The sequence below is a fragment of the Pezoporus wallicus genome, unplaced genomic scaffold (assembly GCF_028554395.1).
Source record: "Pezoporus wallicus isolate ANWC-B61680 ecotype Strahan unplaced genomic scaffold, APGP_CSIRO_Pwel_v1 contig_8088, whole genome shotgun sequence".
Taxonomy (NCBI): Eukaryota; Metazoa; Chordata; class Aves; order Psittaciformes; family Psittacidae; genus Pezoporus; species Pezoporus wallicus.
In genome coordinates this window covers 1-25,782 of record NW_026642341.1, presented here as the reverse complement: position 1 = coordinate 25,782, position 25,782 = coordinate 1, and the positions used below count along the sequence as shown (strand labels likewise).

Sequence of the window (25,782 nt, the reverse complement as noted above, 5' to 3'; positions counted from 1 at the left end):
GCTGACTTTGGCAACTGTTTCCAGCTAATAGTGCCAGAATTCCCACCAGAGACCTTAGATGTAAGCTATTAATGCTTCACTAACTGTAAGGATAGTACTATGCCTTTAAAAAGGCCACTATCCCCCCACTAAGAACAGGAAACAGCAACCAAAGGATGTTTTGATGTATATGGGACAGGCACTGCGAGGCCAGGCCAGGCCTCACCCTCCTGGCTCCAAGTCTTTGGCCACCAATTCATTCTTCTCCTTAACTCACACCAGCTCTTTCTGTAACCTCAAAACGTTGAGCTGGTTTTAGCAAACACCCACAGAGTATGATTTTCATCCACTGCTTTCTCCCAGTTCAGGTACTGTTTTCAGACACCAGCAGTGAGACAACCTAAAGCAACCTCTGAATCTGACACTTGAGCCTCCAACTTGCCTTGTGCACCTTTCCTCCATCCTCCCGAGCCTGCCGACCCTTCCTAGTGCTTTGGTGTACACAGGATAGAGATGGAAAGCACAGGATTTAGATGTCTGTATTTGGAGATGCAGACACGTGGCAGGTCGTGTGCAACATTTGGTGTTACAGAACAAAACAAGTAACAAGAGCTTTCAAGCAGCTCAAAGTAAAAGCTGTTCTGCAGGAGGCAGAGCTGTGTGGGAATGCACACCTCCACCCCGAGCTGCCGAGCAGCAGCTCCTCAGAACCCTTCTGCCCACCAGGACACACACACTCCCCTGGCAAAAGGGTCTCTGCAGCACATTTCACACACGGCAGTGCTGAGCTGAGGCAGGAGCTCGAGCCCAGCCTGTTTGCAAACCGCCTGGGCTTTATTCCACAGGGAGTTTACTCACTGCTTCCAAAGCACCGGCTCAAGTGAACAACCATCTATTTACTCTCCATGAATAGGTAGATTGCTAGGAAAGCATCCTGCTGCTATTCATAGAACCATGTACACTCACTTTGTAATGTTCTTTAAGGAGGCACGTACCAACATGGAGTAGATTTATTCTACCCAGTGTTGGGAAGCGATTGCAGCTGAGCTCAGTGCTCTCCTCTGCAGAGCTCAGAGCCACAGCATTATTTCACAAAAGAAAAGAAAGCAGAAAACTGCGCAGTGTTTTACCTTCAGCACCAAATCCCCTTCCAGCTGACTCGTGCTTTCCAGCTGACATTAGTATTTGCTCTTGAAAAGGAGTTCCAGGGCTGTACCCTGCAAACACTGGACTCACACATCCACCTCCCCAGTCCTCTGCGCTGTTTCCCATTAGCTGTGATTTCCAGACAACTAAAGCCCAGTACAGAAGCAGTAAGTGCCTGAGCAGTTAAAGCAGCTCTGCTTGCCCACGTGTGGCACAGCTCAGCTTCCTCTGCCATGCAACCAAAGCACTTCCAGCAGGAAGGTCTGTCCCCGAGGTGTTCTGGCTATGGATGAAGCACCCGGGGAGCTGGCAGGAGGGTGTTTGAGTGCTGTCAGGGCTGGATGGGTTTGTCCTCCCACACCAGACAGCACTTTAAATCCAGGACTTCCATGGAGGTCTCCCAGGCAGGTCTCTCAAGGGTTAAATTATTGTGGAATATTGGCCTGGTATTCCAACTCAGTGCTGCTGCTTCCTGCCACAATGCTAAGGTTAACAATAAAGACATCAAACGAGTTTATCGAATACTCTTAGAATCAGAGTACTTTGGGTTGGAAGGGACCTTCAAAGCTCATAAAGTCCAACCCCCTGCAGTGAGCACAGGGACATCTTCAACTAGATCAGAGAGCCCAGAACCACATCCAGCCTGGACTGGCTGCAGGGATGGGGCATCCACCACCTCTCTGGGCAACCTGTGCCAGTGTTTTACCACTCTCATAGCACAAAATCTCTTCCTCACATCCAGCCTGAATCTCCCTCTTTTAGTTTAAACCCATCACCCCTCGTCCTGTTACAACAGGCCCTGCTGAGAAGTCTCTCCCCATCTTCCTTGATATGACATTTTCTGGGTTCAGAAGGCACTAAAGCTCTTGGTGTCTCTTTTGAGGATGGGGCTGGATGAAGCTCAGGAGATGGGCTCACTGGGTCAGTAAGGACAGAATTCGCTGTTCATGGCATCACACAAATGCTCTGTGCCAGACTGGCTCTGAGAGTCCAAGCTGATGGTTACCTGGCAGCTGACATGACACAAGTTTAGGCATTTCACTCCAATGTGTACCCACTGCACAGAGACCTGTACAGCATCGCCTCCAACTGAATTACACAGGCACAGATGACCCAGCTTGGAACTGGGCCACCTCACACCAAACCTCATCAGCACAGAAGCAATCCAAGAAGTGTTCCTGTCTGCAATCTCTCTTCCCTGACGTATTTAGTATATTGATTCCTAGATGAACCTTCCAGCTTCCAGTAACTCTCTCCCAGTTGCAGCTGAAGGCCCAGCCTCTCAAGAGCCAGAGTGAGCTCTGACATTGTCACACATTCAAATTTATTTCCTGCCTCTTATGTCTTCTATCAAGTACGTCTGCTCCCTGAACAAGGAGATAAACCACTATTCCTTCTCCAAGAGCATTAGCAAAATCCACTGTGAGCAAAGTTCAAACCCCCCAAAGCTTGTGCAACATTTAAAAAGCTCAGAAACTGCAAAGTTGCTCTCCAGCATGAAGGTTACAGTGGGGATGGGGTTATGCTCACTGGGCACGGATCCATTACCCCTAAAGGCTCTCCCTTCACTATGCTCTGACTCAAATACAGCTTTTGGCACCTCTTCTGTTCTAGAAAGCTTGCTGTCCCTGGCACTGGATCCTTGTTAATGCCTGGTATGCCTCCATCAGCTTACTGCAGCCCCAGTGCTATTCCTGCCATCCCCTGTACCTCCAGCAATCACGAGCAGCTCAGCATTTTTTTACGTTGATTCATCTTTCAACTCTGCTTAATTCCAAAGACGCCTGACCCAATGATGGGAAATTCTAAGCACTTCTGGTCTGTGGCTGCTTGATCTGTCCCAGCTGCCAAGTCCCTGGGGAAAGGCTGAGTCATGCCCTGCCTGCGATGCCTGTGTTACACACATCACTGCAATGGGGCAGCTCTACTACCAGGAGCAGAGCTGTAAAGGTTGGGCAACTCGACAAACAGCATGACAAGAGCAGGGATGCAGTAAAATCAAACCTTCCTCCACAGGCAGCTGCAGCCTAGAGAAGAAAAGGAAGAGCACCATGGGACAGCAAAGGTGAGAGCTGCCTTTTGGAACGAGAACAGCCCCTGGCGTGAGAGCACAGCCTGGTGCCAGAACTATTATGTGGGATCAGAGAATCCCAGACTGGTCTGTGTTGGGATTCTCTGCTAATTCTCTGAAACTGAAGCTCATCCAGTTCCAACCCCTGCCATGGGCAGGGACCCCTTCCACTAGAGCAGCTTGCTCCAAGCCCCTGTGTCCAACCTGCCCTTGAACACTGCCAGGGATGGGGCAGCCACAGCTTCTCTGGGCACCCTGTGCCAGCGCCTCAGCACCCTCCCAAGGAAGAGCTTCTGCCTAAGAGCTCATCTCAGTCTCCCCTCTGGCAGGTTCAAGCCATTCCCCTTGGCCTGTCCCTACATCCCTTGTCCCAAGCCCCTCTCCAGCTTTCCTGCAGCCCCTTTAGGCACTGGAGCTGCTCTCAGGTCTCCCCTTCAGGAGCCTTCTCTTGTCCAGGCTGACCCAGCCCAGCTCTCTCAGCCTGGCTCCAGAGCAGAGCAGCTTTAGTTCACAAGATGTTCATTTGCTTCTAAAATACTTTTAATCACCTTTCTCCTCCCCTCAACCCCACCCCAAATTCCTTCCCTATCACACTCAAGGAGATCAGGCCTACTTCCTACTTTAGTAGCTCAGTTTTGACAGCAACTTTTCTAATAAACTACTACAATCACACACAGAGGTCCCTTCTAAACTGAAGCACCACCTCCAAGTCAGACGTTCACAAACTGCAGCCTCCTTCCACCTCGGGCTGATGTCCTTCTCGCCTGCTGTGATGCAGAAGCAAAGCAATAGACTCTGTACCACCCAAAGGAAACAGTTTTACTCTTGCCCCACAGGCTCTCCCAAAAGCAGTCACCTGAAAACCACACATTAGCAGAAAAAGGCCTCTTAATTTCAAGTTACTAAAGTTTTATCATTTGTTACCATTTATTTTACAAATCATATCACTTTAGGTCTTTATTTCATGCATGCAGGGTATAAAAGACTTATTAAAATGATCAATGTTCAGATGCTGAAATGATGCCAAGAAGGGCTATGAACGTTCAAACATGTGAACGTAGTTCAAGGTGACAATACTCTTCATATTCCTGACAAAGAACATGTCCCTTTGACTTAGGCAGCTGATCACAGTGGGTTTAGTGTGGCACCACCTTTTACAACACATAGATCGTATCAGCAAATAGAAAGAGTGTAACCTTTAGTGACTGTCCAAGAGCTTTCTCATGAGCAGTGATAGGCTAGCAGATTACCTCACAGGCCACAGTAAAGGCTGTGAGGTACACTGTTCACCGGAGAAAGCAGCACCTGGAGGAGATGAAAAAGCCAATCTGCAGAACACTTATGGACCAGAACAGCCATATGGAGAAGGTGGCACAGCCTGAGGCACAGGGGGTCAGGATTCACTGTTCTGTTCACAGGTTATGGTTTTGGACTTCTCATCTGACTTCTCATGTTCTGATTTATCAGTTTTAAAGGCATGTGCAATATTTCCACATAACCAGTCTGGAAGAGGTTTAAACTTCACTGAAACATCTGTATTCCAGTTGGAGGAAGTCACAGCAGGATCCTGGTGTTCCACCACTTGAGCGCACTGTTTGTGGAGTTTGTTGGAATTGCCATTGCTGTAGCCCAAACACGGAGGGAGGAAAAGCCAATGAACAGAAACCAGAGCTGCACCTTTCCCAAGCAAGCAGGGCAGGCTGAAAGGAAACAGCAGTGGGTATGAAAGATACAGACCTTGAAGACATCTAGATGCAGCTTGAAGTGTCAAGAGCAGAAAACCATACCCAGAAGGCACTGTTCAGAAAGGAGGGTATCGTGGGTGAAACACTGGAACAGACAACCATCACCTAAAATAAACTTCCCATCAAACTGGCTGTGTCACTTACTGGCCTAATGGCCCTGTTTACACAGCTACAGAACACACACAACACCTCCCCTGGCAAGGCACCATGGCTCTGTTTGCTGAGCTGCTTTAGTCCAACTGCTGACTGCAAAACGTGGAATCCTGAGCTGGGAGTGACTGAAACACCCGAGACCACAATGTGAGCTCCCCACAACTTACACATGGAATTCCATGAGAAGCAGGACCTGGGGTTTAGGAGGTGTCAGGGACCAGACTACAAGGATACTGAAACAAGCCTTGGTCAGAGTCTTCACGGCACAGACAGACCTTTCGAAAGCAAACTGACGCCCAACCCTTCACCAGTGTTGAAGGACATCTCCACAATCAATACTGCTACAGGAAACGGTTGCCAAATCCTTAAAATCCTTCTTGCAGTCAGATACAAATGAAACAATTACTGGGGTGTCACAGGCTTGTTTCCCTACAGGTGCACCAGGTCAGGTGCTGATACTCCAGCAGCGTCACTGCTTCCCTCCATGAGCCAGGAGGGAACCTGAGTTGTAAGGTTTACTGCAGAACAACTATATTAATTTTGACTAAGCAAAAGGAGAACACACACACCAGCTCTTGGCTGGGAAGCTCAGATCCTTGCTCATTTGTTTTTCCAATCATACAAAGGAAGAAATAGGAGAAACAAATGTGTGAAAGCTTCATAGAATCTCAGGCTGGTTTGGGTTGAAGGGACCTTAAAGCTCCTCCAGCTCCAGCCCCTGCCACAGACAGAGACACCTTCCACTAGAGCAGCTTGCTCCAAGCCCCTGTGTCCAGCCTGGCCTTGAACACTGCCAGGGATGGGGCAGCCACAACTCTTCATGAGGAAGGAACCTGGCAAAGTGCAGCAGAACACCCAAACAGCTCAACCTGGCTAAAGCAGGGACTTTAGTACTAAAAGGAAGACTCCAGAGTGCGTCCTTCCTTTGTAAGGGTTCAGATGAAGAACACGTCATTGCTGAGATCTCAGTCAACCTATTTTCCAGGCTACAGCTACTCCGAGACCAAACTCCCCCTGGGCTGAAGCCAGAGCTGACCACACCACATGTGCCAATGCTGCCAAAGCTTGACAACAGTGAGGCTTTGATAGAACACTAAAACCAATGACCTTACAACCCCTCTCCACACTTGAGCAGTTACTTGAGGCAAATGCTACTCCAGGGACAGACAGATAACTGTGTCTTTTTCCTTAAAAGGGCTGTTCTGAGAAACTTGGCTTCAGAACAAGACAGACCCCTCAGTTACTGCATTCTCCATTAATCCTATCATTTGAAGGCCCTGTATTCCTTGCTGTTGAATGGAAGGAAAGTAAGAAACCTGTAGGATAACTTGGTGATGAGTAAGGGAAATAGACAGATACATAGACAGACAGATCACCTCCAGCCATTCTCTGTCCTTTAGAAGAGCAGAACAGCTCCTAACAACCTCAAACTATGAAAGCTTATCATGGATAGGTTAAGGAGGCCAGAAGCCCAGACCAATCACTCCAATCTTCTGTGACTGAAGCCTCTAGGACATGAAGTTAACCTGAAGCAAATGTCATGACTGGCATTTCATCAATCTAAACCAATGAGCAGGAGGTGAGTAGGTAGCAAGAGCCTATTCAGACAGAGATCTTCCTTAGTGCATGTTTGGAGCCACACTGGATGAACGGCTCATTTGCTGAGGACCTCAGTTTGTCACCTGCTGGTGAAGGATCCAACACTGCGGGTGTTTAATGCTGTTTAAAGTCATTAAGATAGCAGCTCTGTGGCATCAAGGGGTGCTGGCCTTAAACTGCAACGCTGTGAAACTAGCACATGGTGTAGACAGCAGCAATGAGTGTGATGACCTGCCAGTGCCTTTCCCATGGCCTCTTCTGAGAGATGGCACAGCACATACGTGGCCACAGCAGATCCAGGATGCTGTGCAGAAATACATAAACCCACCGCAAGCACAATTGCAGGAGATGCTATTACAAAAGGACAAGACTGAAGAAGTCTTATAAAGCATGAAAACGTTTGATCAGTACGGACAGGCGAAGTTAAGAGCTGCTTCTTACACATGCCAAAGGGCTCCCAACCGAGAAGCAACAATGAAATTTCAATCCATTATTTGCATTCAAAAACAAAAGTTCACTGTGAACAGAAACATGTGTTTCCAGGGATCCCCCAGATGTAAAACATTCTCCTGTAATTTTAGAAATCAGAGTCAGACTGAAGCCCATTAGTATGTTTCCATTAACAAAGCAGAAGAGCATGTTAAACTTCAGGGACATGACCAGCATCAGTGTGCAGCTCAAATATTGCTGTGCTGGCCTGGGGAAGAGGGAGACAGAGGCCATCTCTCGAGGAAACAAGGCAAGAGAAACCCAGTTCATCACTAGTGATACTGATTCTTACAAGGCTACACTCTTGCAAATAGAAGCACTTGTTTTCCGTGGCCTCCTCCATTCCACATTTGAGTACCTTGTGTGCCAACTCTTCCCTTCCCTTAGGGTTTCAGCAGGCTTTTCTGCTGCTTTATGAGTGTACACCCACAGAAACACACCAAGTCATGCGCTGCTCTTCACAGAAGCTGCAACACTGAAGACACACTTCTCCAGCCTCAGTAGCCACGGCCCACCACCTCTCTGCACATCAGAGGCCAGGATGAGGCGGAGAGCAGGATCTAGGGAAAATCCACCCAGTGAGCACTGTGGGACTTGGGAGAGCTCCAGAACTCTAGGAACAAAGCTGTGCTGGAAGCAGGTGAGTTTCTATGGTGTATGCCTGCTTTCCTCCTAGCTGCTGTCAGGGCAACAACTGCCTTGCTTTCAGTGAGCATTTAATCCTCCTCCTCCCACTTCAAACTAGTCCAGAAAGGGTCTGAACAGGTAGAAAAGTGGGAAGTTGGGCAGCTGCAGTAGACAGTGACCCTTTCCAAAGCCAACTGTGCCTGCATCCGAGTATCACCTTTTGCATTTTGGATCTGGATGCAAGAGCAAACAAAGGACAGCCCCAGCTGTAGCTCTGGGTTTCAAAAGCCGTCTGTCCACTGCAACTGAATCTGGCTTCCAAATTTGCCACTATATGCACAGACAGGGCTGAGCCCCTGGAGGACTTGTAAGGAACAGTCTACATAAAGCCAAGCAGGCAAGGACGTTCCCCAGGGATTTCTTTTACATCCGCTAACACCAAACAGTTTTTACTAGAGCATCTGATCTCCAGCTCTCCCAGATCTGCCCATTTCCTCCCCATCATGTGAAAGGCAACTCGCATACAGCACAGGAGGCAGGACAGGCTGGATGCTTAGTCACAAACCAGTCCAGCACCCAGGAGTGTAAAACTGGTTTAAAGTTATGAAAGGAGGCAAAATCTATGGGCATTCAAATAGCTAATGTAAGGGGGACTAATCCTATTTGCAGAGTTAGAAAGCAGCCAACCTTCAGCACAGATCCAAGGCTCAGCACAGAAACCATCACACACCATACTGGGAATAGGCACAAGAGACCTGCCCAAGGTCACCCTGGCCTCTGCCCTGCTTCTCCAAAGCATTTCCTATAGAGGGACTCATCATTTCTATCATGCTTAGACTGGAGCTGTCAGGGACTGCACAAGCTAACCTATCCCTCACTTCAACACAATCCAAAGCAAAATGGTTCACTTCACCCTCATTTTCCTGGTTTGCAGAAACCCTTTTCCATAAGGGGTTCTTGGGCTGCACGATGTTTGGACCAACATAAGCCTCTTCATCGATCCCCTCTCATGAAGGATGAGCAAGTCTCACTTCTGCTTGGCCACTACCCATCCCACAGAGATGCTTTTGCTCTTTGGTTGCTCCACAGCTCAGAGAGCCCCAGCTCACGCTCAGCCGCAGGGTCCAAGTCAAACCTAGGCCCTCAGCGAGGGGTAAGGAGCCTGCCACAGGTAGCTGGGCTGTATCAGCTCCTGGAGCTGTCTGACAAAGCACTGCCCAGGGAGCAGCTCCAAGGGTTCCTTCAGCAGCCTGGGTCAGTAGCAAAGAACATGTTCTGGTGCAGCCTTTGACAGAGCCCCACTGCAGACAGGAACTTCACGTTCTGTGCTTCATACACAGGCTGAGTCAGTGGCCCCAGCAGAAGGCTCTGCCGCCTCCAAATGCTCTTTGTGCCATCACCAGAAAGGTGCAAACACTATTTCCAATGCAAAGTCACCATCTGCTTACTGCACACAAGCTTCCAGACAGGTCACCAGGAGAACACAGGGGCACGCTCCTTCTTGGAGAGATTAATAGAAACTTAGGCTATTTCAAGAAAATTGAGATTGATATGATTTTGAGGCATAAGTAGTTTCAGTTTAAAAACTGCAGTGGCCAAGAGAACTGCTGTGTTATCAGGAATCATGCACTGCAGTGGTGTCACCCGTTCACTTGCTCTGCTGTGCACATCACCAGCATTCCTGGATTCACTACAAATTAGTTTGTAAAGACCACGTGAAATCCTGACACTTCCTCAGTGCAGGAGTGATGCCGCAGAGCAGCTCCCAGCTCCTGCTCTCACACCAGGACACGGGGCTGGCGTGTCTGACTGGCCTGGGTCTGACCCAGAACAAGGGCTGCTCCCGAGCACAGCTCTTGGAGCAGCTCAAAGCCCAGCAGGCGCACTGCAACGCTGCTGTGGCAGTGAGCAGCTCCTGTCAGCAGCCTGGATCACACACACAGCTCTACACATGGAAGTGGTACAGGCTGTGCTCAGCGGCCTCAAGAGAAGCTCCGATGGCACTGCTTCAAAGCCTCTTACTAACCATCCCCTGACTACATGATGCGGCTTTGGCCAGTGCTTCTCTCCTGCCTGCTGCAGGGAGGGAAGACTTGAGGAGGCAGCACCCTTGGGAACAGCGCATGGCTTCCACAAGCCCCACTATTAAGAGTATAAATTGAGTCTGCAAGACAGAAGTGCTTGGTACAAGCTTTACATCACCTCTGACAAACAGCCCCACTGTTTCACAACCTGGAGTCAGAGGGTTCTCCTACTGCTTGTTCAGTGCCATGCCTAGAACCTGAACTGATGGGGAAGCATGGTCAAAGCCTTACAGGTTTGTCTCAGCACACCAGGCACTTATACTTTTATCCCACTTAAGCTGGTTCTTCACTGCAGGTGCAACTCCCAGAGACTCCAGCTACTCTGTTGTTGTTTTTCCTACCTACAATGGTTTCTTTCAAGTGTAGGGCTGCTCTGGATGGAAACAGCCAAATCTCACCTCTGCACCCATTATGGGTGAATTCAGTGATTTCTCACCCACTCCAGGCTGTCTGCAAGCATCTTATCACCAGTCTGCTTTGTCCCTAGCCCACTCTCAACACAAGGGAGGGAATGCAGTTCCCCTGCCCTAAGGGGACATTAACACCATTAGCATAGAAGAAGATTACAGCTAGAACACATCCAAAAGTGAGTAAAAGATAAATATTTAAAGACAGTTGAGATTCCTGCACTTTCAACTGGACTCCTGAGGCTTCTGGAAGGAAGGGACAGAGGATGGAGAAAGCAGCAGTACCACAGCAGTGCAGGTCACAGTAGCTTTAATAGTGAGTTTTACAATAAGGCTGTTACTGCAATACTCAAATGCACCAAGTTCCTCTGCAAGGCTGCAGTTCACATCAGCAAAAACTGGTACTTGAAGTCACCTATTTTAATCTGGTTGTGCACCTGTAATCTGTTTCCACTGGCAAATCCAGGTCAAGTCTTACTAGTGGCAGTTGCTGCATCACACCCAGACACACACCTCAATGTAAAATGCCACTGGTAATGCAGGATATAACACATCATGGCTACTTTGCTGAGTAGAACTAACTCCTCCCTTTGCAGTTAAAAGGCTCATGCAATGTGTTATCAGTCTGGGGAGGTCTGTTGCTTGGGTTTGACTTTGGGTGGAATTCACTGCCAACACCTCCAGGCACAACTCACACCTGCCTTGAGAATGAGACTTGTGAAGGAGAGAAAAACAGTTGCTTCATTTGGTTTGCATCTGAAGTTTATTCAAAGAAAGCCCTTGGAAACTGAACTGAAAAAAGTGCCCTGGTGATCTGGTTCCTCAGTTTCAAGAGGAATCCTTTCTTACCCATGCCCAAATAGCCAGGTGTGGAAAGCAAGCTTGCTCCCTTCAGCTTTCAAACAGCTTCCCCCATCCCAGTCACTGCGGGAGCTGCTGGAGCTGAAGGGAAGTCTCTGCAGATGCAGTCACGCAGAGCTCACTATCACTGCACTCCATTCGCCAAGTGCTTCACTAGTGACATCCCCCCACACACGAGGCTCTGCTCCAGAGCTGCTGCAGCCCCACCACACTGCCTCTGCCCTGTGAGCTTCCTCAACGCAAGCCTAACAGTATCTAAGTACGAGGTTGGTTGGTGGGTTAGAAACAGGCCCCAAACTATGAGCACTACAGAAGTAACACAGGGATTTGAGACTTCAGTTTTCCTCTTCAATATAACCCCAAATGAGAAAAACAACTTCTCTTGCTTGTTTCCAGGAGTATTCCAAAGGAAGAATTAAGAAACGTCTTTCCACTTATTATTTGACAGCAAAGGGCAAAGGAAACCAGAGGAACATTGAAGAATATCTACAATCTCATGATTTGTTCCTGACTGACCCACCTCCAAGGCCAGGGAAAAGCTATTTATAAAAGTTCCTTGGCTGCCAGTTTTGTGCATCTCAAGACCATTTTTTAAAAGTTATTATGATTCTTATTAGAGTTAAAATTATATCAACGCATCTGTTAAAATTTATGATGAATTCTACATGAAGGACTAACTGCAGCCTGACGTCTGCAGCCTCTCTCTCCAGCTGATGTAGCTTGCTCCTATGCAAAGAGCCCCATGCAGCAGCTCTGCAGCTCCCTCCTGCCCTCCTCTTCCCGATATTCCCAGCCTGGAAGGGGCAGCACATCCAGGTACCTGGGAGCAAAATGCACTCACCTCCCCAGAGCAAGTTCTGCCCAGACACAAGCACAGCAGCCCTCAGCTCCTGAACACACTGGCCCGGGTCTGCCTGCACTCAGGGACAGCATTCCACAGGTTTGGAAGTGCACCAGTTGATTTCTGAACTTGGATCTGGTTTACAACAGCCAGGATCTCACTTCCTGCACTCCAGTCCCCAGCAGAGCACAAAAAACATACACCCCCCCCCATCCTGTGATCACCTTTTACTGTCAACTGTTAAAGGCACTGATACTGAAACACCGGAGCCTCAAGCTCTCATTAATGACTGTGGTAGTACTAAGGGAAGTGGGAAAACTATGTAAGTAGCCCTAATAGCATCAGAAAGAATTAATATGCATAGATACTCTGAAAACAGAAGCACAAGTTAGCATCAAATAGCACAAGATGCTTCACACGTCATTCCAAAACTAAGAAGCCGTGGGGACACAGCAAGATCCTCCTGGAGAAAGAGGTATAATACAATTGAAAGTTAAGTAACAGCTTATAACAGTAACATTTCTTGTCTAGTGGTGGTGCACCAAATACCCCAAACTTGCTGGGGGCAATCTAAGTTCAAGCTGATTTCCCAAAGACAGATGTTTGCATCCAAGAGGTGAAACAGTTCAACAGTCCCTGTTCAAGAAAGGACCTACCACCAGGAAACCAGTTCAAGGGTTCCACAAGAGACTTAAAGTACGAGTTACCTTGAGATTAAAATATAAACCAAGATACTTTCTGCCACTACAATCTGTGACAAGGACTGAAGACTCTGCTGCTGGCACTTCATAGTAGTACAACAGCCACCCTGATGCAGGAACAGATTTAATGAGAGCAATAACTACAGACAGTAACACACAGACAATGCTAATGCCAAGTGTCACATTCCCAGAGAATCCAGCTTTGCTGCAGTGAAAAGTGTGCAGTTAAATGCCAAGCAGCATTTGTTCCATCAAGGAGAGCATTATAACTTGCTTGTGCTGACATACAAGAGTAACTCTGGTGCGATCAAGTGCAAGGGAAAATTGGAGCAAGCACAGGGAAGAATCCTCACGGGGCTCCCAGTATACAAAGATACCCAATGACTTGCTCCTATACCAGTGCCTTTCTGGAGTTCCAATCTCTTCACACCATTTGATCTGTATTTAATTCCGCAGAGAAACAAACACATTCAGATCACAGGACTTGGGAAATCACATCCCTGCCCCTTAGCAGTAACCACACTGCCTAACAGGACACCACTGGGATACCTGCCAGAGCTGGGGAGACTGTTCAGATCTGAGGTTTTATGGGACCAAGAACTGACACTGCTGTCACTGACACTTGCTAACCAAATGACACCAGCTTCAGAGCCTGGAATGAGACCTGTGAGAAACCCAGAAATGACACAAATTTGCATTCAGCTTTAAGACTCCATATACCTCATGGATGCTCACACGAAAACCCTTCCGAGTACCAAATCTGGGCCGAAAAGTAGTGGAGAACTTTCCAGTCTGAAGCAACAGTGGTAACAATCACCATTACAGTTGTCTGTAGTCCATGTACTACAAACAGGGGAAAACCAACCAAAGTGAGAGCTTTGACTGTTCTTCTACAGAGCTCCTTGCCACAGACTCATTCCAGAGCTCTGCTGAGATTAAACTGTTAATACACTCAAAAACACACTATAAACTCAGCTTAGGAAAAAGAAAAAATCATCCGCTAAGGAGTTCCCTTTGGCATTTAAGGTTTCTTAGTCTGGACTGGAGTCCAAGCTTGAGGCTCCTGTGCCTGGGTGGGATATTTACAAAAAAGGGAGAAAAAACACAACGACTGAAATTAAAAACAAACTAATTCTGCCATTAATAAATAAGGCTCACATCTGTTTTGAACCCTGTTTCATGTTCTTGTGAAATACAGCTACAGGGGACTTGTTTCACAGAACAATGCTCCACAGCTTCATTCTCTCTAAAGGAATTTGTTTAAAAACACACACTTTAACTTCAGCACACAAAGACTTTGTGAAGCTCCTTCAGGAACATGGCCAGGGCGTCCGCATTGCCTCCAGCCCAGCCAAGGACTGAGGAGCTATGGGCACAGGCCAAGCACGCGCTAGCTCCTAGGAGCTCCAATCCCCTTGCTGCCAGCATCAGGTGTGACCTGCCTGCTGACTGCACACACCAGGTTCCAAATGACTGCGAGAGGCAGCTTATCCCCAGTCACAGCCTCCATCCACTGCAAGAGCAGCTACAGGCTGGGGCAAACCAAACTACACAGTGCTGGGAGAGCCCAAGACCGCCCACTGACAGCTGAGGCAGCCAAGATAGAGCACCAAGTGCCAAGCTGTGCTTTCCTCTTTCCAACATACAATCAGAACAGTCTAAAACCTAGAAAGAAGCTTCCTTTAGAGACAAGTGATGCTGAATAAGCCTACTTGATGATAAAAGAAAAATGCACTTTATGACAGCTACCAAACTCCAGAGCAGCAGGTTTTAACCCATAAAAACAGGTATTTCGAGGACAGCTTGCTTAAGAGGTGACATACACAGCTACGATATTATGACTCAGACAAGATGCCAGCTTCTCTGAGAGGCTTCCTGGGATTGGAGGAGGAAGAACATACGAGGAAATGAGAAGGCAAAAGTGGCAAAGGCTCTTGAAAAATGCATGTTATCCACACTCATGTCCAAAGGTATCCTGGGCAGCTGGAGATGTTCCAATCCACTAGAGCAAAACAAAGCAACCCAAACATCAACACAGCCCCACTGAGACAACTTGCCAACAGCAGAGTAAACAGCATGGACAGCCTGGCTCTGATCTGTGCCAGTGTCTGCTTCCTGAAGAGACGGAGCAAGATGACACCTACAACAGGACCAAGCCACACTGCACAAGTTAATCAAGGTCACAGTTGTTAAGAGTTCATCTCATGCACTGTATTTGTGCTTACATGAACCTACTGCCTCTGGATCTGACAATCTGCACTTGTGCACTGAACAACACACACTTTATTCTTTCTGCTGCCAGGAAGCACTCAAGACTCTTTGTCTTTACCACCAAGGTGCACGGTTACCGAGCTGAATGAACCTCATCTTCAGTCAAAACCAATGCCAAAACCTAAGTGTCAAGCGTCACTGCACTAGCACAGAAAGCTTCCTCTGACCCACACAAGCGGCTTGCTGTGCACATGCAGCACTACCACAGCCCCAGTGACATTCTCAGTCCTCAGAAGAAGAGCAGCAGCCTTTTATTGCCCATCTGGTGGCCATTAACTCTAGACTCCAAACCTCAGAGTACGTCACTAGAGCTGCTCCATCCCTCCATTTTACACAGGCAGCTTGTGTTGCAATGAATCATTCCCTCACACACAACCCAAAAGAGCTCCTGCTTCCCGCTTCCCAAAAGGCTCCATTAAAATGGAGTGTGCTTGTCTAACTGGTAAGTGTACCTCTGCAGGCAAGTTAAAACTAGAACCTGACCATCCCAGCTGTTTTATCTCTCCAGTAACTGATCTTACTCTCACACTTGCTAGCATTTACAAACTGGCAGAAGACATACTATGCTCTTCCTACTGCTCAAGGCACAGTTAGGAGACAGTCACACCAAGGCTAACAACTAAAACCTGGATACCAGAACCCCACATGCAGATCAGGGACCCTACTGCAAAGGCAATGACCTCACCCCTGCAAAACGCAGCAGACAGCAGCTTAGTCTGTGAAATAATGTAGTACCAGAGAAAAAGCAGCACTCTTTAAGTTCCAGAGATAAGTTCTGCATTTACAGCACACATCACACCTGCAGAGCCCCTCTGTCCTTTCCTTCTTGCCCTGCTTTGCTGACCTCAACCTTCAATGCACAGAGAATTAAAAATCAAACTGAATTCCAAGCTGAAACTGAATCCCAGCCCAGCCAGAGTTGTACATCCACTACCGTACTGGCAAACATCACTCCCCCTCTCTTCTTGCTTCTCCACCTCTGAGAAGAGCACAGTACTCCTTGTTCTCCCACTGTGTTCCCTTTTTAAACAACACAGCCTTAGGACAGGATAACAACATGTAGCACAAAGGACCTTAATCCCAGGCACAGCATCCACGTGTTACTGTCCCTCCCCAGTGCTTCCTCTTGGGTTTCAGCGGAGCCTCTCTCCACGTGGCCTGCCCAAAGCCGGAGCATTACAGGCAATGCTGACAGCTGGCAGCACAGCACTGCACAAACCAGAAACAGGAATTGCCAGCTTAGCTACTGATGTCCCTAAGGACAGAAAGAACTCCATGCACTCACATCCGCTGCAGAGGATGGAGGCAGACAGCCCTCCTCGGGTCACACAAGTGCAGCAGGGTGTCCCGCTCCAAAGGAAGAAAACAACGACACAGAAGCCAAGAGCCTACTTGTCCCTCACCCTCATCCCCAAAAGGTCTTTCCAGGCCACCTTTCAAAACAAGAAGCTGCCACCTCAGAGGAAGAGGAACAGCTGTTTTGACAGACCTGGCCCTTGTTCAAACACTGGAATATACGCCTGGATCCACTGCCATCACTAAAAAGTTCAACTCAAGTATATTGTCCTGGCCCTAAACCACGGGTCACTTATTCCATGTTACATACGACATCACTGCTCGAACTGGAAAGGTGTGCAGCAGAACAGAAGATAAAAAAAAAGATCTCTGCAAGTTCCTGTTCTCATGTGAAGCAGCATTAGGCAATAGGTCAGAGTAAGCGACAAATGCCAGAGGAATTTAACAGCCACCTCTACTTGGGGATTGCTCCATTCCTGGTCATTATTTTCGTGACTTTTTACCATTAAAAAAGTCCCTGGTCTGTGTCTGAAAATCACCTTAAAAAGTCTTAAAACGATCCCATTCAGACACTGCCACACAGCTGTAGCTGCAACAACCTGATAAGACATCTGGATGGGAACAAGATAACTTTTAATGGCATGCAGCGTGCCCTGAGCAGTGGAGTGAGCCCAGGGCTTCAGGAATGACAGAGCACTGGTAATGCTCATTCCAGGCAGGCAGGCAGTGCTCATGCAGTGGGCTCTAGCCCGGACAAGCTGCATGGAGTCTTACCCATGCTCAACACGAGACTTCACGTTTCATTTGCTCCCATCATTTATTCCCTGACACAGCAAAACGCTCTATTACTGCATCCCAGGGGCTTGCTGCAACTACTAACACTGTGCAAATCAGCGACTGAGATTTCAAACTGAGGAGCAATAGGAAAAGTCACCAGGGTTTATTTTTAGAAGTCTCTGGAAATTGGCATTATGGGAGGAAAAGGACATTTGGAAGCATCAGAACTGTCTCTTCATTAAGGATGTTTCTCCCCCAGATAAAGCTGTACTATCTGCTAAATGCAGTGTGTAAGAGACCATTTCAGCTGCACACTGCAGCTGATGAGACATAGTAGGCACTTGGATAGCTGTCTGAGCAACTGAAACATCAAGTGTGTTATCAACACGATTCTCACACTAAATCCAAACCCACAGCACCAGCTACTATGAAGAAAATTTCTCCTATGCTAGCCAAAGCCAGAACACTGGTACAGACCCACCATGGAGCATGTCTCACATGGACACAGCTGACCAAGCTAAAGATGAGCTACAGAGACTGAGTGTAGGGAAGCTACAAGTACACCCCAAGCTTTCCTGAGGCAGAAATCAATCTCTCTCCAGTCATGGAAAGATACAGCCAGCTGCAGCACCGCTCTGCTCTGAACTGAATTCCATGGAAGTCCAGCTGCCTGTAACACACATCCGTCTATGCTGGGTAGAATGAGGAGAAAATCTTCACCATTGGTGGGCACTGTGAAGCTCAGCTCTCTGCTGGAGAAGGAAGCCAGTCTTTATAACACTCCCTGAAAGCCCCTTCTTTAAGGAGGGTGTAAGATAAAAATACATACACGCACACTCCTGCACCTCACACCTGCACAAAGCATGTGGTGAACTTGTGAACATGAAAAAATAAATACTCATGTCAAAAACACCGATAAGGAATTCAAAAAGATGTGCCCATTAGAAACTTCCTGGGAAGTCTGAGCTCTAAGCCTGACAGGAGACTTACGATAAACCAGCTTCCCACAGGTCTGATGCTGCCCCTCTTTACCCAGCAATCACCACAACTTCCAAAGTTACGACCTTCAGACTTACAAAGGGATTCACTTACTTCAGGTGGAGACACAGGTTTCTGTCAATGAGGTACTTACTGTCTGCTGAGCCTGCATGACAAGCACCTCTCTCCCCTTCCTGCTGTACTCCAGGAGCTGAGCCTGCACTGCCCCCAGCCCACCAAGAGCTGCATCTCAGACATTCCCCAAGCCATGAGCAAAGCTCAGTGCTGTCCATCCCCAAGGCTCTGTGCTGGGGACCAGCAGTTTCAAAGCACAGCAGCATCAGTGCAAGTTAATTGTCTAAACTGAACTACTGCCACAACCATCTTCAAGTGAAGCTATTGAGATTAAAGCAAAAGCTATGAACAAAGGCAACTTCCCCCAGGCAAAGCAAATGGAGTATTTCTGAGCTGTCTGGTCAAGTTGTCTTTTTTGCCCAGAATACGTTATTCTGGTGGACAAACAGGGCTTGAGTTGATGGAAAACATCACTAGAACTTTGTGATAACACTCCAGCAAACCCATGATGCAATTCTTATTTGAACACTGTTCCTCTTCTGCTCATCCTTCCTTACTGCAGGACTCCATCTCTAACATCAGATATTAAAAGGGTACTAACTGCAAAGGTCTCCCACTTCCCCAAAAGCACCAAGCCTTATCTCCACCAGTTGCACTGGAGGATCTCCTCCCAGAATATCATTTCTTGCAAAGTCTGCCTCAAAGCTGTGTACTTCACATCACGACTCCTGCTGACACAGGCTGAGCTTTAACAAAACATGCTTTTAGCTCAAAGAAGCCCAACTGAATCAACTGACATTACGTAGGTCTAAGAAAAGATCATGTCTCAGGAAGCCTGACAGCCGCTCTGCACTCTCCGCTCCCATTCTCAAGTCTGGAGCTCTCACTTGTTCATCAGCTGAGGAGCTAGAGAGGTCAAATGTAGAAACCAAATTTCAACCTGAAAATATGCATGCATGCTCGTGTTCCTATGGCCAACAGCAGCTCTCCACTGCTCTTCACACCTTACAGGTCACAAAACACAAAGGAATACAAAATTAACTTCATCCTTTCTTTTCACATCACCTTCCAGATGTCACACCTCTCACTGTGAAGCCAGAAGGCACCACTGCACTGTTGAAGAACAGCAAGCCTGTACCTTCCCGCTTTCTTAACAGGAGGAAGTGTTTTGAGACCTAATGATACACATTTAACCCCCGACAGTGCTGAACAGCTCAGAACCAATAGTTACGCAGGGCCAAGGTCCATCAAGGCAGAGCTGTCATATGAAAAATCTCCAGAGAAGCAAGGAGAGAAACACTGACTGCTACAACTATCCTCCCTCAGGTCTGGAAACCCAAGACACTGGAATACATGATGCTCAATTGCATTTTGCTCCCACATTTTAAAGAGTGAGGTTTCCTATAAAACTTGGGGCAGTCTCTATAAAGGCATCCAATTTAATAAGCCAACAACTATTTCTGAATGACTGCATGTCTTACAAGGAGCTGAGACATTATGTTAGCACAACCAGGAAAAGCAGACTCGAAACTATCCCATCGTGAAAAGGCACATAAATCTTCAGTCATTTCTTACGTTTAATTGTCCTTAAATAGTCACTGTGTCATTAAAGCCCATCCCTGCAGCCCAATAACGAACAGCAGATTTGAGCAGAACTGCAGCAATTCAAAGCACCAGGAAGACTGAGCTGGAGCCTCTACCAGGGCAGTGGCTCTGCCATTTCAGCAGGTCTGACTTGAACAGGAACCCAGTGAAATCATTAACAGAGGAATCTGAGTCAATGAGATGTTAAGTACTTGCTATAATTACATATTATTGCAGTTTCTGCTGACATCGCAACTCAGGAGCCTGGAATTCAATGAACTATCTAGCAAATATCTCAAGTCCCAGCTGTAAATGAAATTACACCTGAATTTGTATCTGCTCATGTTCACGAGCTGGGTCCCTCATTTAGTGAAGCCGTGTAACAGACACTTGGACACTGGTCCCTGGTTAAGAGTTGTTCATGTTTTACCAAGTAAACAAGGCAGCCCTGGCAGCACATTAATAACAGATCCTGCTTAACACTGCAAGAAAAGGAAAAACAAGTGCAAGAAGGGAGCACATAGGCCATTAACCCCCCCAAACACAGCTTCCAGCACATTAGGTAATTGTGCTGAGTTCTAACAAACCCAGAAGTTGGCTGCAGCAAGCAGAAACACTCTGATCTCCCACTCGACACCCATTAAGCTTTAACCCAGCTGCTGAAGGTGTCACAACAATTAACACACAGACCTCAAGGTCTTTAGTAAAACCCTTCTAAGGCTACTGCTGGGAACATAGCTGCAAACAACTGCCACAGCACATGATGGTGAAGAGCAGCATACCAACAGTACATGTATTTCCATTTGAGAAGTGTCAAGCAAGCCACTTACTCCAGAGCAGCCTCACCTGGCACAATCTGACAATACCCATGGCAAAGCTGCACTGACATGCTCCATAAGCCCTGCAACAGATAGCTGTTAACACACTGAAAACCAACACGAAAACGAGAGTAAGGAATTCTGCAGAGGTTGGTGTGTGACGTTCAGTATTTCCACAATAAAAAAGCTAAATGGTTTCAGCCTTAAAACTACCCCAAGTATTGTTCTGAGACTGCGGGCAGCACTTCTCACAATGCAGGCTCCTCACCAGCACCGCAGCCTGGAAGAGAAGTCAGGGAGCAATGCAAGGCTTCTCTGGGAAGGAACAAACCACATTCTTCAGGATCCACATCTCCACATCACAAAGGAAAGGAAACTTTCAGTGAAGATATCAGTCTGCATCTAAATACCACTAACTACCTTTTGTATTTTGGAGCCCCTGCCAAACATTTGACATTTAAACGCACTGGTGATGACAAGTTCCCAGGGAACTTAAAAGCCGGTCTCACCCTGACAGGCACAAGAGCCAGACAGAGCAGCGTCTACCTTCAAGCTTCTCAACCTCCTGAGGCTTGCTTAGTGCAGTGGCTCTGCCACAGCGTTAAGGTACACAGGCCCAGCAGCACAAGTGGCCCGGCTCCCCTTCAAAGGGTTCTCACCACCAAGAGGGTACCAACAAAGGAGCAGCAAGGGGGAACCACACAGGCCCCCAACAGGGAGGGGTGTGAAAGACTCCAGCCCCCAAAAGATTGCTCACAACCACTGACAAATCTTAAGGCTCTCTATTATATTGCTTTTCAGACTGTCTCCATTTAATTCCTCCCCACCTTTTACATGTGCAGCTCTATCACACTGACACATCAATTTACTATAAAACACAAAATGTGCATGAATTCCTTTGTTTGTGAGGTGCTCCTGCAGTGCTCTTGCTATTGAAGTTTCCCTCTTGCTCATTCCCCTTCATATCTCCACCTGATACAGAGGTGCCACAGGAGCCAACATAACCTGCCAGTCTGTGATAAGATGCTGCAGCAATAAGGGCTGCTTCTTCTTGTTCAGAAACATTCCCTACTGAAGTAAAGCCACTCCATCAAGGGGGATCAGCTTCCAGAAGCCAGCCTCTGATGCTGGACAAGCAAATTCACACTTGACCCCTGGTAATACACTATAATGATTGCCACAGCAATACAGACTTCAAACTGCATCTTAATGTTACTGGTCAAGTCAACCAGAGTTAAAAAACTCACTGCTTGGGATGATGCCTGCACCTTCTACACACAAGAAGTTCTGATCTGAGGCTGATGAGCAGCCAAGACAGCACCAACAGTCTGTGGAACTTAGTAGCTCTGGATAGCAACTGGATTATTTTGCAAACAAAAGCAACTTTTATCTACTGCACTCTGCAAACACAGTGGGAGAACTGAAAGTCAAGATAAATTGCTTTTAGTCTCAACATTGTCCTCAATAATAAGAGGTTGTTAAGTTCAACCTTAATTAAAGCTCTTAAAGGCGAAACTCAACAGAATCCAAACAGATATTGCTTCCCATGTGCAATTTTACCAAGTGAGGGAAAAAAACTTAAGAATTATTTTCTCCCCAGGTCCATAGCTGTGTGTGAAGGGGTCATTTGCAGTGACCAAGCTTTACTGGAAATAAGAGTTTCAGAGTGCCATTTCCCTTCTCCAACACTGAAGATAGGGAGGGTGCTGCCTGCAGAAAGGGCTCAGTGTTTCAGCACCACTCTGCTCTCAGGATGGTTTGCAAACACGCACTGCTGGGACTGAACATGGAAAATTCTTTGCAGTGCGTTCTGATACTAAAATACAGTTAAGGTGAAAAAAATACCCACTATGGCCAAATTAAACAGAAGGGAGAAACTGGATATTGAGACGGAATGCAATTACCCAAGTTGGAATTTGCCCAGGACACTCTTGCTTAGAATGATCTGGCTATTTAATGACAAAAAATAGCCAGGAACACATACCTTCTGCTGGTATCCTCTCCCATCCCTAACACTACCCTGCTATCAATCGAACAGGGGTGTAATCAGATCCAAGTCCTCAGCTACAACCAGGGTGCTCCTGGTGACCTGCAACGGGTGAGCAGATCCACCGCCACCCACCTTACTCCAGCTGCAACAACTTGTGTGATCACAACCTGCTCCATCGACCCAGATAGGAACATGAGTAACAACAGGAAGCTTCAAAGTGCTTCAGCTGCTCTATTACTGGTAAACTATCCAGAAGTCACCCAAAACAGCCTTTATTAACAAAAATGTTTACTGCTGGTACATTCAACATTTAGAATGAGTCAGTACCAGCCCCCAGAAAACCTCCCTTCCCCCAAATGTAAAAGTAAAGGCAGCCTAAAAGGAGACTCTGGCTGCACTGGTAAGGACTGCCTAACAATAATCAAAGTACAGACCAATTCCAAACATCTGGGGAAAGAAAGTACATGAAATTCCTACCACCCACTCCTAATCTTTGCCACTAAATAGGATCAAAACAAGAATATAAGAGCTAGAGCCTCACTGCTACACCTAAATGAGAACTGCTGTTCTCAGATCCATGCCTGACACAGACATGCAAAGAACCCCTGTGTGGAGGCAAGCAAAGCTCGGAGCAAGCAGAGGGGATGAGGCCACGGGAGATCAGCCACGGTCCAAGGTCGGAGAGGACAGTGTCTACTCAGCACTATTCCCTTCACAAGACTTACAACTTTCTGAAAAGCATTTTGGATTTTAGGGGCCTCTCATCAGCCCCACTGATGTTACACGACTGCCACATAGTAACTCCTAGAGGCAGCAAAGCCTGCTGGCTTGGGTTTGGGGGACATAGGCTTGATTTACCAGGAATTCTTTTTTTCCATCAAGGTGCCTTACTTTGAATTTCTGTATTAAATTCCTCCAACACATGGTAGAAATAAAAACTGGAGGAGTCTTAAGGACTGTGCACCTAATACTCCTTACAGAATGAAACAGCACATGGTCACAACAGAGGAGAAAAACCCCTTCTCAGAGGTGCACTGGAAGCTGAAAGATCAAATATGCATCATTTCCCCTATGGAAAGCAGGACATAACAAAAGCTTACCAGAGAGCACATTTCCCTGAAGATGATCCTTAAGCAAATACTTCCCAGCATAAGACGACTACAAATATTCAAATACATGCTCCTATTTAAGTTGCTTCAAGAGCAACTCCTGAACTTGGGAAAATCCACTGTGCCCTTCTACTAATTCAAAGATTAATTCATTAATTCTATCTAATTCACAGAGCCTTACTATAGATTCAGAATAGAAATACAAGTTCAAAACCTTCATATTCATTACTGTCTGCTTCTACTGAACACATACAATCACATTCCAATGAAATGACAGGAAGAAAAGTGCACCCATAGACTTGTCAATATTTACATACAGTAGTCTACAAAGCACATGGACATCATTCAGAAAAGCATGCTAAAAATCACTCCAAGTCATGGTATCTCCAACCATTTCTTGCCTTCTACTACCTCCCCAGCCAGAGGCCAGCTCAGAGTCCCTTACACACCCCAACAGCGACAACTGCACATACACACAAAGGTGGATTGTACATCCTCACCTCCCCTCCACCCTAAGCCTTTCAATTTGACACCTTCCAACTTGAGGGGGGAGTAGAAATGCAATTAGGAAATGAATAAACAAGCAGAAGTTAAGAGTCTGATTAGAAAATACAGCATTATATGGGTATATAAAAAGAGCCACAGAGAAGTGTATATATTAATAGATATATATAAAATGACAGAGCAGCTGTGTTTCTGAACAAAATGAACAGTTAGCTTGCAAACTTTTAGAAGTGATGCTGTCTGCCCTTCTGGAATTGTCTACGCTGCTTTTTGGTTGGGTTTGGGTTTTTTTGTGTGGGTCTTTTTTTAATGAGGGGTTTTATTTTAATTAACCCCCCCAACAAGGTGAAATAACATCAATTAAACCGCAAGGGAAGAACCAGACTGATCTTAAAATGGATGCAGCAGATTGTTTTAAAGAGCAACATGTTGCAATCACCTTTCATTTTAGGGGAAGGGAGGGATTCCCTGAAAGGAACAGAAACGGGGAGGGGGGGAGGCTGCGACTGAAAAAACACGGCTTAGGGGTTTATTTTAACCAAAACCTTCGCTTTCCCCTCCGTTGGCAGGGGCTGGGGCCGGGGATCGAAGCCCGGTGCCCCTGTGGAAGGCTCGCTGCCGGCAGCTCGCGAGGAGGCGAGGAGAGAAAGGCTCACAGGGGAGAGAGAAAAAGAAAATGGCGCAGAGACTAAGTCCCGACCGTCGACAAGGCGACTTTCCAGGGAGGAATCTGGGCCCAAAGGAGACCCCGGCAGAGGCGATAGGGTCGGATCGGGGGCCTCCGGAGCCCCGTCTAGGGGAGGAGGGGGCCGCGGTGGGGCGAGGCCGCCGGGAAGGGGCCGCTTTTGGCGGCTCGATGGGAACAATGGGGCCGGTGAGCGAGGAGCCGGGACTTAGTCTCTGGGACGCCATGTCTGTGCGCGGCGAGGCGAGGGGCGCGCCGCGGCCACACTCACCGTTCGCTCGGAAATCCGCCTCGATCTGCGGGGAGAGCAGACAAGGAGACACGGTCAGCACCGACGTCCCGGGGGAAGGGGGGGGGGCAGTATTTTTGGGGAGAGGGCCCTGGACTTCCCCCACTTCTCTCATTCTCATTTGTAACAAATTAAATACCAAACGAGAAAGGACCAGCGCGGTGCCCTCCATAATGGGGGCACAGAAGGAACCGTCCCTCGCCACCCGCACAGCTCCGGGGTGACCCTCCCCAGCCACCCGCTCCCAGACAGGGGTCACACACGGGTCCTCTCAGCCCCACCGCCGGGAAGGAGCGGGCCCAGGGGCCGGTGGATGGGGCGCCGCGGCTCGCTGCGGGGCACAGGCCGGGCTGACAGGGCTCCCCCCGGGGGCAGGGGGCAGCAGCAAGGAACTGCTCCCCTCAACGAGGCTACAGGAGATGGGGGGGGGCGGCCAGGCGGGCCGGCCCTGAGGGGAAGGAAGCACCGCGATGGGCCGGGGTCCCGCGGGAGCGGCGGCGGAACGAGCTCACCTGAGAGTCGTTGTGCAGCTGGTCCCCGCTCATGCCGGAGGCCTGCGGGCGAGGAGCGGCGGGAGCAGCGGCGCGGGGGAGCAGAGCTACAGCCGCGGGAACGCGGGAACGGGGAGGGCGCAGCGCAGACGGCACGGCGGTTGTGTAACTGACTAAGTCCGCGTCCCTCCGCACTGCGCAGGCGCGAGCAC

General features: G+C 47.9%; 1 protein-coding gene across 2 annotated transcripts in view; it reads right to left on the bottom strand.

The window, feature by feature from the left end:
• The window catches only part of TOP1 (DNA topoisomerase I), a 66,973-nt gene extending 41,221 nt beyond the window's left edge, over positions 1-25,752 (bottom strand). For both annotated transcript variants that reach the window (XM_057428933.1, XM_057428934.1), the window contains exons 1-2: positions 25,592-25,752; positions 25,062-25,086 (exon numbers count right to left, since the gene is read on the bottom strand). In XM_057428933.1, coding sequence (XP_057284916.1) covers positions 25,062-25,086; positions 25,592-25,624 — 58 coding nt within the window. In that variant the 5' untranslated portion in view covers positions 25,625-25,752. The remainder of the gene's footprint in view (positions 1-25,061; positions 25,087-25,591) is intronic.
• Positions 25,753-25,782: the final 30 nt, after the last annotated feature.